Below are 12,918 nucleotides of genomic sequence, written 5' to 3' on the forward strand. Positions count from 1 at the left end.
GAGAATCAAGACTTGCCATGTAAAGGTACATGATCCCAACAATGAATGTAACTGTACTGTATCCCTAAATGTACCAATAAACTAAAAAAAAAAAAAGTCTCATCACTGCAAAGATGTGCTCTTCAGATTCCTGTTTCCAATACTAAACTGTTCCAATCCTATTGAGGAAATGTGGTCCTGGGCTTCACCGAGGAGGCGGAGGACATCTGACTGAGGTGGGGGTGGAGTGGGCTGTGTAAAGGCTCTGGAAGCAGACCAACATGGGTTCAGATCGCACCTCTTTCACTTACTACTTGAGGATCACGGACAGGTTTCCTCACCTTCAAGTGTCACTTGTTTGCCTGTAACATGAATTCCCTAAGCCTGTTGTACACACTGCTTGGAGATGAATGGAGGTCATGTGTGTCATGTACTTGGAACCGTGCCCAGCAGGAGGTCAGGACTTACCGCATGCTGCTGCTGTGGGACCCGAAGCTCTCAATGCCCCTGAACCTCTTGTCCTGAGCTTCCTTGTTTTCTCTCAGTCCTTCTCTAGCTCTCTGTCCCAGAGAGTTCCAAGGTTCTTCTATGGGTTTCTTTGATCCATGTCCTCCTACCCCTTCCCTGATATTTCTCTATCTCCATTCTCCTCTCTTGTGAATCCTTTTTAATGTATGTAATATTTTTTATTTCAATTCTTCATAAAGAAAACCCTCAGTATTCTTGGGTTTCAGCTATCCCATGTTTTTCAAGAGAAATTAAAAAATGAAAATTAACGACCTAGGAGAACATTGCACAATCTTACGTGTGTATGAAATCTTAAAATGCAAAGTGCATAGAAGCAGAGCATAGAATGTTGGCCATGAGAGGAGTAGGGAGCAGGAGATGCTATTTTATCTGCCGGAAACTTTCTCCTCCCTCCCTCTGCTTCACTTCATCAAATCCTCTCCATTCCCTAACCCTTCTTCAAGCCATTCCCCCAAGGAACTCTGGGTCTGCTGTTTCCTGTTTCTTAGTATAGTTTGTTGATTAATATCAGTATCTCCCTAATTACATGAGAAAAGAATCCTGCCTTTGATTGTTCCTATAACAGCCCCAGCATCAGTCACTTTGCGTGATCAGAGAGGGTATAGGTGAATATTTGATGAATGTGGAGACCAAACCCACATCCTAGAAGCAGCTTCTGTTTTTGCTTTACCCACAAGCCTACTCCAGTGGAGACCCCAGGCCAGACTCACCTCAGGGTCTCCAGGTGGCAGCGAGGGTGACCCAGGGTCTCACAAAGACTCTGCATAGCAGAGAGACTCAATGGATTTCCATTTAGATCCAGCTCCTTCAGGCTGCCAGTGACCTGGAGAACGGAGAAGAGAACCTTCCAACTGGCATTGGTGAGTGGTGCCCATGTGGACCTGAGGGAGAAAGAGATGTGAGCTGCATGTGCAGGAACTGAGGGGCACAGCCCTGTGCCACAGTGTGGGGCTCAGTCCCTTGCACACCCGCCTGCTATGCATAGCAGTGCAACCCAGGTCTGACCCGCCTTTCCACCTGCACTTTCACCCTCCACCTTGGCTTGGCTTCCCTTCTCTGTGTGGCTCTTCATTCTATAGCCTTCGGCAGATCATACTGTTGTGGCCATTTTACGTGTCTGCTTCTGCCTCAGTCTCGGTGCTCCTCATAGTTGGCATCTTTTTCTATTTCTAGTGCCCGGCATAGGGCCTGGCATAGTGGAGGGCCTTGGTAATTGTACAGGTGTAGTAACACCTGGCTTCCTTTGGCGCAGAATCCAGAGTCTCAGAGGCCAGAAGGAAAATGAGAGATGGGTGGTGAGAACAGAGCCCAGAAAATGTGGTTTGGGGATGACTGGGTTATGGAATGTTGCATAGGATCAAGTATACTGCTGTCTGTGTCCTTCTCTTGGAAGGCTATGGAAGGATAGCAAGAACACAGAGATGGCCTTCAGGTTAGAAATAGCCAAGAAGGACATTTTTAAAATATACTTTAAAACTTTTATATTACTACATGTATACTATATATAATGATCACACTGTGTGGAATTTGTACGTGTATATAATATATCTTAATTGTTTTTTGTCCTTTTTCATTCACCTCCCCTCCCTCTGACCTCTTTTCCCCTGCCCATTGACAAAAGTTGTTTCCTCTTTTTTCAAGTTTTAAAAAATGCAAATTCCTTTCCTTTTCTTCCTCTCTCCATCTCTCATTCCCTTTCCCATTTAAACAAGTTATTCCTACTTCCTAATACCTCCCCTCTAGCTTGCACCTTGTATACACTTTTAGTTTCTCACACAAGATAAACAATTCAACATTTAAATTTGTATGCCTGGTTTATTTCTGTCAAGATTATGGTCTTGTGGGCCAGGGATTTAGCTCAGTGGTTCAGCCATCTGCCTCGCAAGTGCAAGGTCCTGAGTTTGATCTCTGGTACCAAAAATATAAATAAATAAAAAAGATTATGGTCTTGTGTATAAATACAACATTTTATTTATGCATTCATCATAATGGACATATAGGCTGATTCCAAGACTTTGCTATTATAGACTGTTCTACTATAAACATAGGCATACATGTCGTGTGATGATGACTAAGTTTTCTGAGAAAATACCTTGAAGCAGAATAGCTGGGTCAAATGGACCTATAGCTTTAGATTTCTGAGCAATTTCCACACTGATTTCCATAATGGTTGCACCAGTTTACACTTCTACCAACAATGGAGAAGGGTTCCACTTTTCCTCACAGCCTTGCCAGCATTTGTTATTGGTTCATTTCTTGATGATAGCCATTCTTTTTGGAGTAAGATGGCATCTCAGTGTTTACATTGCATTTTTCAAAAGGCCAGCAATGTTAAACATTTTTAAAATGTATTTGTTGGATGTTTGTACTTCTTCCTCTGAGAAATGTCTGTTCATTACAGATGCCCATGTTTTGCATTGGGTCTTGAAATGTGGGAGTCTAATTTTTTGAGTTCTCTATGTATTCTAAATATTAGTCCTCTAAGAAGTAGCTGGCAAAATTATGTTTATCATCCTGTAGGTGCTCTTCACTCTTGGTTTCCTTTGTTGTGTAGAAGATTTTTAATTTGATGTGATCCCTTTTTATTCTTTATGATCCTGTGAAATTGGGGTTTTGTTCCTAAAATCTTTGCCTACACCTATGTCTTCAAGAGTTTTACCTGTTCTGTCTTGCATCAGATTGTTTCTTTTAATATTGACTTCTAGACTTAATTGACAGATTCAGTAAAGTATCTGGATACAAGGTGAATACCCAAAAATCAATAGCCTTTCTATACACAAATAACAGACAGACAGAAAGAGAAATAAGGGAAAAAATTCCTTTTACAATAGCATCCAAAAAAATGAAGTATCTAGGAATCAATCTAACAAAAGAAACAAAAGATCTCTACACTGAAAACTACAGCACTCTGAAAAAAGAAATCGAAGAGGATATAAAAAAATGGAAAGATATCCCCTGCTCCTGGGTAGGAAGAATCAACATAGTGAAAATGGCCATACTACCGAAACTGCTATATACATTCAATGCAATGCCAATTGAAATTCCAACACTATATTTCACAGAACTAGAAAAAAGAATCCAAAAATTCATTTGGAACCACAAGAGACCTAGAATAGCAAAAGCCATTATAGGCAACAGTCACATGGCACCAGGTGTAACAATTCCCAATTTGAAACTATACTACAAAGCCACTGTGATAAAATCAGCATGGTACTGGCAAAGAAATAGGCCTGAGGATCAATGGAACAGACTGGAAGACACAAAAACAAATGCAGATGTACTCAGCTACCTCATCTTCGACAAAGGAGCTCACCATCCTCAGTGGAGGAAAGATAGCCTCTTTAATAAATGGTGTTGGAAAAACTGGATATCAACCTGTCACAGATTAAAATTAGACCCTTATCTTTCGCCATGCACTAAATTAAAATCCAAATGGATTAAAGATCTAAATATTAAAACAGAAACATTAAACTTGCTGGAAAGTAAGTTAGGCAGAACTCTGGAAGACATTGGTATAGGAAAAGACTTTATGAACAAATCCTCAGTAGCACGGGAACTAGCAGAAAGAATCAACAACTGGGATCTCATCTTACTAAAAAGCTTCTGTACTTCAAAAGAAACCATTAGCAGAACTAAGAGACAATCTACAATGTGGGAAAAAATTTTTACCAGCTGTACCTCAGACAAAGGACTATTATCAAGGATATATAAAGAACTCAAAACAATCAGTCCCCCCAAATATAAAGACCCGATCCAAAAATGGGCATCCGAAATGAACAGACATTTCTCATACAAAGAAGTGAAAGCAGCAAGAAAATATATGAAAAAATGTTCCACATCACTGGTCATTCGAGAGATGCAGATGAAAACAACACTGAGATTCCACCTCACCCCACAAAGAATGGCTGCTATCAAGAAATCACACAATAACAAATGTTGGCGGGGTTGTGGGGAGAAAGGAACCCTCCTCCATTGTTGGTGGGAGTGCAGACTAGTGCAACCACTATGGAAATCAATATGGAGATACCTCAAAGAGCTTGGACTGGAGGTTCCATTTGACCCAGCCATCCCTCTGTTGGGTATCTTTCCAAGAGAACTAAAAGAATCATATCACAGAGAAGTATGTGCACCCATGTTTATAGCGGCACAGTTTGTAATAGCTAAATCTTGGAAACAACCTATTTGCCCATCCGTTGGAAACTGGATAAAGAAGTTGTGGTTTTTCTATAAAATGGAATATTACTCAGCCATAAAGAGCGAGAGAATAGATTCATTCATAGGAAAATGGATACATATTGAAGATATACTCCTAAGTGAAATAAATAAGTCCCACATGTGTAAATACCAAATAGTTTCCCTGGTGTGAATATTCTGCAACAATGCATAAGATTCTAATAAGATTACTGACATTTAGAAATGGGAGGAAAGGAGCTAAAGGTGTAGGGAAGGTGTGATACATAGGGGAAGAACAAAAAGGGAAAAGAAAAAAATGTGAGAGAATGAAAAGATGAAAATAAAGTGTTTGTAGATGGGGAGGGGAGGAGGGGGTGAAGGGAGGGCAGAGGTAAGGGGAAAAAAATGAGAATCAAGACTTGCCATGTAAAGGTACATGATCCCAACAATGAATGTAACTGTACTGTATCCCTAAATGTACCAATAAACTCAATAAAAAAAATATTGAAACATTACTATATTATAATATATTGTATGCATTTAATCTTGAGAGCCAGCTGCCTTCCTGTACCTCATTGAGTCTCATTAGGTAAAAAAGCTAGAAAGCTACAGAACCTGCTGTTGCAGAGGAGTTTGGAAGATGACAAGATGTTGCAGAGCCCCCAAAGGTCCTACTACAGTTTTAATTTTGATACCTTCTGCAGTATAAATGTACATAGACACAAACATATTGAAGGCTGCCAATGTTGAATGAAATATGTTTTACAAAATGATTCAATTTTCATAAACTCAAACATATTTAGGATAAATGAACAAATGCACATTGAGACCATAATACAAAGTGAAATAAATCAGATACAAAGGCGTAAATATCATAGGTTTCCTCTTCTATGAGAAACTAAAAAGATTTGTAAATAGTGAACAAAATAGAAAACGAATTGGGGGTAGGGAGATCCCTTTCAAATGGCTGTGGGGAACAAGACATGGAGGGGGGACAGAGGAAGGAAAAGAGGATGCAAAGAACAATTGAAAAAACTGAAAGAACTTTCAAAGATTGGCAGTTCGACTTTTTCTTTTGTATGTTCTACTGCGGATGGAACCTAGCGCCTGATCCCCTGCAAGAGCTCTACAACTGAGGTACATCCCCAGCTTGTTTTACTTTTTATTTTCAGATTGGTTCTCACCAAATTGCCCAGACTGCCCTTGAATTTGTGATCCTTGAGTCCCAGCTTCTGGATTGCTGGGATTACAGGCATGTGTAACCACATTCAGCACGAAAAGATGGTTATTTTTGGTACCTGTGCTATGCTTATACTGATTGGAAGAAGAACATTAAAGATATTTCATGCCAAATGCATGAATCTTAACTGTAAGCCAAATATCTGGAAGTCACTCACCCTGTTATCTTCATTGCCTAATGTGTCTTTTAGATCCTCCATTATCTTCCTTCATCATTGCCCAGTCTTCACCATTTCTTCCTTCACTTTTCTGCTTGTGCACAGTAACCTCTGTCCTGAAATACCTGCCTTACCGGGCTGTCTCAGGGCCTCTCCATTCCCTGTCCTCACTTGCAGCAAAAGCCCCTGAATTTCCATAGATGGGAGACTGGAGTCTGTAGACACCATGTGCTATCATCCACCCCAGACTCTCTTGCTGTGCCCTGATGTTCTCTTAACATCAGCTCATGCTCCCATCTGCCCTCTTCCATATTAGGCCACTATCACTTAACAATACCCACATTTGTCCTTCAAGGCCAACGACGTGTGTAGCCAGGGACATCTAGACACAGGTAGAAACAAACTAAAATGCCAGGAACAGAAAAATGGTCAAATAATGCATGAAACCATTCTCTAGGGCCATGTTTTTTCCCCAGGAAGTATCACATGAAATTAATGTTGTATCAGACTTCTTAATAATATGAGAAAGTGGCCTTGATATATTAAGAAAATAATGTTGACTGTAAGATAAAATGTATAGTATGCTTCACGCTTGTCATAGAAAAGTACTTAGAAAAAGACTAGTGGGAGGACCAGGGGAAAGGAAAGAAGGGAAAGGAAAAAATATGAGAAAATGAAAAAATGGAAACAAAGTCTCTGTAAATAGGGAGGGGTTGAGGGGTTGGAGGAAGGGCAGGGGAATGGGGAAAAAGAAGAACCAAGATACATCATGTAAAGGTACAAGATCCCAATGATAACTGTAACTGTATTGGATACCTCAAATGTACCAAAGCTTCATGGAATAAAAATAAATTAATGTGACTGTAAGAAAAAATATGTAGTATGGTTCAATTTTGCCACAGGAAAGTTCATAGAAAAAAGACTAGAAAAATATACTTCAATTCCTAAAGATGGTTATTTCTGAGTAATAAGATTGTGATCGATACTAATTTTCATCATTTGCTTATCTGCATAGCCTTATTTTCTCATAGGGAAGAATATGTTTAAGAAATCTGAAAACAGAGACTAAATAAATGAAACACTGCTTTCTTTGCAAATCTTTTTCTTATTCACTTAGGTAATCATTCCCTTCCTTAGCCCACCCTGGTAGTTTGTCCATACCTGTGTTATTGAAGGTGTTACTATAGTGTAATGGCTGAATTTTTCTCTTTTCTCCAAGTCTATATTAGGCCAGGGATTGTGTGGAGTTGGTGGTGGTATTGTGTGTGCTGTATGATTGCAGCATCTGGCAGAAAGGTTTTTTTTGTTTTGTTTTCCCTGTTCTGGGAACTGAGCGTGGGTCCTTGCATATGTTGGAAAGCACTCTACAACTGAGCCACACCCCCAGTCCCTAATCAGTGTCTCATGAATATTGTTGGAATGAATGAGGAGGAGATAAATTCACACTTACAATGTATGATCAATATTGCAACATAGGCACTGAGCTTGGACAGGGAAGTTCACAGTGTTCCTGGGATCGGAGGGCTGTTAGTAAAATCTACTTTAACAAAACAAAGGTGTCTCTTTTGTAGGGAAAATAGGGGACTTCCTCTGAGACAAATGCCTTGTGTCATGATGGAGAAAGTTCTCAGGATCAGAGCCACTGTCAGGGGGGTGTCTGAAGCAGCTGAATGAAGAACTTCTCAGGGAAAAAGCGTGTGGAGAGAGGAGGCAGAGGCTGCTTGACTGTTGGAGAGGGAGGAAGCAATGTGAAGCTCAGAGTGAGGGTGGCAGTGTGTCCAACAGAGAAGGCTGTGGTTGTCACAGAGGTGGGAGGAGAGGCAGGAGGAAAAGGCAAGGCTCTGTCACATGGTCAGGGATATAGAAGATCCAAGGTGGACAGAGAATGGTAGTCAGGTGGGCAGTTAGCAGTCACAGGTGACTCCCATCCTTTATTCCTGGAACCAGTATGAATGTGCATGCTTCTCTGCTCAGGGCATGTGGGTTCATGGGGACAACAAAGGAAAAGAGTGGGGGTGACAGAATACTCACACAACTATCCCGGGGCTGCTCCGTTCTCGCGTCTGCAGCTCACTGTCATTCAGTTGAAGCCACTTGACACGATTGCAGAATTTAACACAGAAAGTGACCAGCAGGAGTTCCGTGTCTGTACGGACACACACCCTTGTGTCCTGGAAATGCGCCATTTCCTGTGTCAGGAGCTCCTCATCTTGAGTCTCATACAAACAGTGGAAGAAGTTCAGAGAGTATCGTGGCCCATGTAGGGTCTCCTCCTTGATGCACTGTAGCAGCTCCCTCCTCCTTTCAGGAGGCAGTGGGCAGGTGAAGATCTTCATCTCTTTGGCCCCATGATTACTTAAAAGGCCAAAAAGGAAGCACAAGGTTTGTGTTCTGAGTGGGTCATGGCATACATATATTTTTAGCAAATTTATCATCCATCTGAGACTGAAATTATTTTTGTTTCTATGCCTTGCATTTTCCAAGATGCAGGACACTGCTGCAAAGAACTCCTGGAAACACTGGTGAGTGAAGCTGTAGCTCAGAGTGCAGGGGTCCTTTTGAAGAATGCCCATCTTCAGGAAGGTGAGGATGATGGCTCCTTCTAAGCCACGCTTCCTAAGTTCATCTGCACTGAAAAGGGTCTTTCTTAGCAAGATGCCAGCAAAAGCCAGAGAGCACAAGGGCCTTAGCTGAAGCCTTTGTAGTGAAGCTGGGATGACCTGGGAAAGGTAGTGGAGAAATAGGGCTGTGGTGGTCTGAGAGGTCAGCGGGTGCTCTTTCCCCTGCTCCATCTGCTGCTTCAGGCAAGTGCAGACCAGCCAGCACACCCAGGGCACGAGACACAGGGTCGAGAGTGCTGGGTTGGATTCCACCAAGCTGAAGGCTCTAATTGATTGGTTTTCATCTGTGAAATATTTCTTGAAATATTCCTCCTTTGCAGACTCAGAGAATCCTAGAACTTCTACCCAACGTGGCCTCTTTGAAAAATGAGTGAAGTTTTGCAGAGATGTGGCCCGAGTTGTGATCAGAAAGAAAGCCCTGAAAAGTAAGAAGTTTCCTAGTAAAGGGCGCAGCACTGCAAGTGCTGAATTTGAATATCTCCCTTGTGGCTGTTGCTCAGAGTCAAGATCCTCCAAAGCTGATTCTGGCTGATCCACATCATCCAGGATGAAGAGCACCTGTTCTACACAATACACGATGTCCCTGATGGGAACTGCAGTGGAAGCCCAGTCTGTTGCAAGCAGCTCCTCCAGGCTCTTTACCTTGCACTGGGTCAGGTGCCTGCAGTTGAAGTAGAAGACATACCGGAAGCGGTCCCTGTACAGCTGGCCTTCCTCCCAGGCCCCTCTCACCTGCCTGGCCAGTGTTGACTTCCCAACTCCAGCAGCCCCGTACAGTATGACTGTATGAGGTCCTTCTTGGGTACCTGGGCCTGGCCTAAATAAGTCTTGGATCTCGATCAAATGTCCTTGCCCATCTACTGAGTCACGAATCCAGTTTTCCCTGGCCAGGTGTTCTTTATCTCTCATAGGAGGTGTACGTAGAAGCAGCAGCTGTGTGAATTTTTCATGGAAATACTTAGTTTTCCAGGACTTTTTAGGGAAGACCTTCTCTTTCATCTGATCCTGGTAGCTTTTTCCAGTTCCTAAGAAATTGAGAGAAGTATGAATTCAGGGGACCCTCTTTGCTATAAAATAATAATCTACACATTTGTTTTCATTGTCTTTGGTGGGGACATTTCTGACAATGTGAATATTTTCTAAGATGGCTACCCGGGATCATAGTTTGGGCCCTGCCAAGCGAGGATGTAGCCCTTTTGATGTCACATTCTCCAAATCTAGTCATGGATCTGTGGTCATGCACATACTTAAATCCTCTTGAGTCGAGGATACTTAAGTTTTTTTCTTACTTATTTGAATCTTATGAGATGGGTGTGAATCTCAATTTTAACAGGATTTCATTTTTTAATAACCATCCTGAAATTCTTGGAGGGAACACAGAATGTATTAGGTAGAAAGATATTGATAAACCATTTGGTGAAGGGCTGCACTCCCTATTTTAAGTAGCAATCTAGTTGCACGTGCCAGTCAGTTGAAGGTGGCTCATATTCAGTTTTCTAAGCTCTAAAACTGACCACATGAGGGGAAGCAGAAGGGAATTGCTCTGGGTTGCAGAGAAGGGAAGAACTGGTGAAGTTGGTTACTGCAGAGGGACGAGCAGGAGAGAAGAATGCCCTCGGAGGCATAAAAGGGCTGCACGTGGGAAGAGGTGTTGGCAATGTAACCTTTCTGCTACACGTTCGGGAGAATGTTTCCTGCACAGCTTGTAGAAGTGCAAATTCTGTGCTATGGAGTGGCAGGTGGTATGTGGAGAGCAGAGTAGGTAGTAGGAAGGTTCTGATACGGAAATGAGATGCAGAAGGGTAGAGTGGCTTGTTTCACATCATGCATCGAGGGGCGGTAACAGAAGGAAACCCAAAGGAAGTGGAGTTGGAGCCTGTTACCACCTCTGGCAGCGCTTGGGTCAAGAAGGGTGGGATTTGGCACAGAAGGAAGGGGAAGATGAAGGAGGGAAGGGGAGGCTTTCACAAAGAAGTGGCAGTGTGGAGTAGAAAAGCCCTTTCTCGGGCATGGGATGTCTTAGGTTCTAGCACAGGTTCTGCCTCTAAGTACTTGGTGAACTTGAACAAGTGAACTTCTGCTCTCAAAAGGTGTGATCACTTTGAAGAGGAACATGCTAGCTAATGTTTGGTGTCTGGGATTTGTTGACCTAGATAGGAGACTAAAATGGGAGAAAACAGATGGGCAATTGTCTGGGGCTGAGAAATGAGCCCAGCCTTCTCTTGGATTTTACTTGGAGAATTGAATCCTCTTTGGGACTTCTGGACCAACATGACCTTGGGGATCATTAGCACCCACAAAATATGGGGTGAGTTTCACTTCCAGACCCTCATGGGTCTCAGGTTTTTCATCTGTGCAGTGGGTGGAGGAGCAGTCTCAACGCAGGAAAGTCCCTGAAAGACCATTTGTAGCTGCATTACACTCACCAGCTACCTCATTTCCAAACTTCCTCTGCAATCCTCCACCCCAGCTCCCTTGCAGGTACACGCTTACCTGCGTGGAAACAGTGGCCAACTCAAAGTCCCAGCCAGGGCTCTTGGTGTAATTCAGCAGGCCTTACCTATCCTGCTGTGTACAGATTCCTCAGACAGCAGTGTCAAAGTCTTTTTCTATGAGCCCATGCTATGGAAATGGAACTTTTAGAGGATACCTTGTCAAGTGTACTTGTGGCCTCAATGAATGAAGGTGAATCAGCTATGTTAAGTGTACAGAGCAGTTGAGTATCATTAGAGGCACAGAGCAGAAGCCAGCGAACCAAGGCTGGTTTCTTGGTATCAGTTAGGTTCTCTGTCTAAGCAGAGAGGTTTGGAGATAATAGTGAATCCACTGAATGTTTGATTCCTCCACAGACACATGTGGTGAATGATGCTTTTATATGGGCAACCAGGTGAAAGGTCTCGATCTGGCATCCAGGAAGTTTGTGTTATTGTTCTGGCTGTATACTAATTCTTTGTGTACGTCAGCATTCCTTTCACCTTTCCAGCACGGGATTAGGTTCTTTTACCTCCCTGGCATACGAACAGTAGCAATAGCAGCAGCAGTAAAAGCCATAGCCATATCTACTATGCATTTACTAATAGTTTCTGTTAGAAGTTTAGCATGTTTTATCTCTATTCACCTGCACACATCCCAAGGAGTCAGGTCTTTACTCTCCCACTTTTCAGATGAAGAAAGTGATGAATGACTTGTGTGGGGTAGGAGTGCCAGGACGAGGACCTGCCTCTTTTCAGCTAGCTCCCAGGCCCATGCTCATAACTACAACATGCAGCAAGCACTCTCCATGGGCTTGACCACCGTGCCTGTTCCCACAGTTCCCTTTGGAGTGCCACCCTCTCCTCTCACCCCTCTCCAGCCTTGGTAGGCCTCTCTGCCAGGTGCCCAGAGGATGACAGGCAGACCTTGGAATGTACTCCAGTGGAAGAGGGTTTGGGGCCCTGAGGTCCAGCATGGACCCTGCAAGCCTCTTAGTTCTATCCCACTGTGGAACCTTGATCTTTATTTGAAAATGCAGTTTCTGCCACCACCCAGAGGAAGGGCTGATTGGGCAGGGTGGTGGTGATAAGTGTCCACACAGAGTGTTTTGTTTTACTCACCCAAGATCGAGTATGCTTCTCCCTGGGTCTTGACCTGTACGTGTGTCAAATGCATTTGCTCCAGGGTTTTGATGGTCAGGTCCCAGGCCTGCTGCTCTCCATACAGAATCTCCAAGCTTGAGATCACCTCTGATGCACTAATCTTCCCTGCTTGAGCTAGTGCTGCAGCAGAAGTGATCCCAAGGTGTGCTTCCTTGGGGAGCTGAAGCAGGAACTCCTTTAACTCCTCCTCCTTCTTTAATAGGTCCAAGTAATGCTGTAGTTCACCAGACATTTTTGTTCTTGGCAGGGCAGCCTTAAAACAATGTTCATGGGGTATTTTGGTGAATGGGTGAATGTGAAAAGCATCAGGAAGACAGGACTGGGATCTCCCTTTGCTTTGGTCCCTAGAATCTCCCAGTGCAAGACTCACTGCAGCATCTACTAATTTATTATAGAGAAGTGATTGAGAGGGAAGTGGTAGAAAAAGCTATAGTCTAGTGGCGCCTGGAGTGGACTGAGAGACATTGGAAGAAAGCATATTATACAGGGAGTTGGAACAGGGCTCAGATCTATCAAGAAGGGAAATGGGGAACAGGAATGGAAGAATGGAGGGATAGGAACATGAGGAGATACGATGTGAATAAC

The 12,918-nt window shown here is 43.0% G+C and overlaps 1 protein-coding gene across 1 annotated transcript in view; it reads right to left on the reverse strand.

Moving 5' to 3' along the window:
* LOC104849418 (NACHT, LRR and PYD domains-containing protein 1-like) overlaps positions 1 to 12,565 on the reverse strand; it is a 45,533-nt gene extending 32,968 nt beyond the window's left edge. Inside the window, 4 exon segments of the mRNA XM_010605847.1 lie at positions 1,218 to 1,388; positions 6,478 to 6,480; positions 8,109 to 9,723; positions 12,292 to 12,565. Coding sequence (XP_010604149.1) covers positions 1,218 to 1,388; positions 6,478 to 6,480; positions 8,109 to 9,723; positions 12,292 to 12,565 — 2,063 coding nt within the window.
* Positions 12,566 to 12,918: the final 353 nt, after the last annotated feature.

This window comes from Fukomys damarensis, unplaced genomic scaffold (genome assembly GCF_012274545.1).
Source record: "Fukomys damarensis isolate Sample0158 unplaced genomic scaffold, DMR_v1.0_HiC HiC_scaffold_13, whole genome shotgun sequence".
Classification (NCBI taxonomy): domain Eukaryota; kingdom Metazoa; phylum Chordata; class Mammalia; order Rodentia; family Bathyergidae; genus Fukomys; species Fukomys damarensis.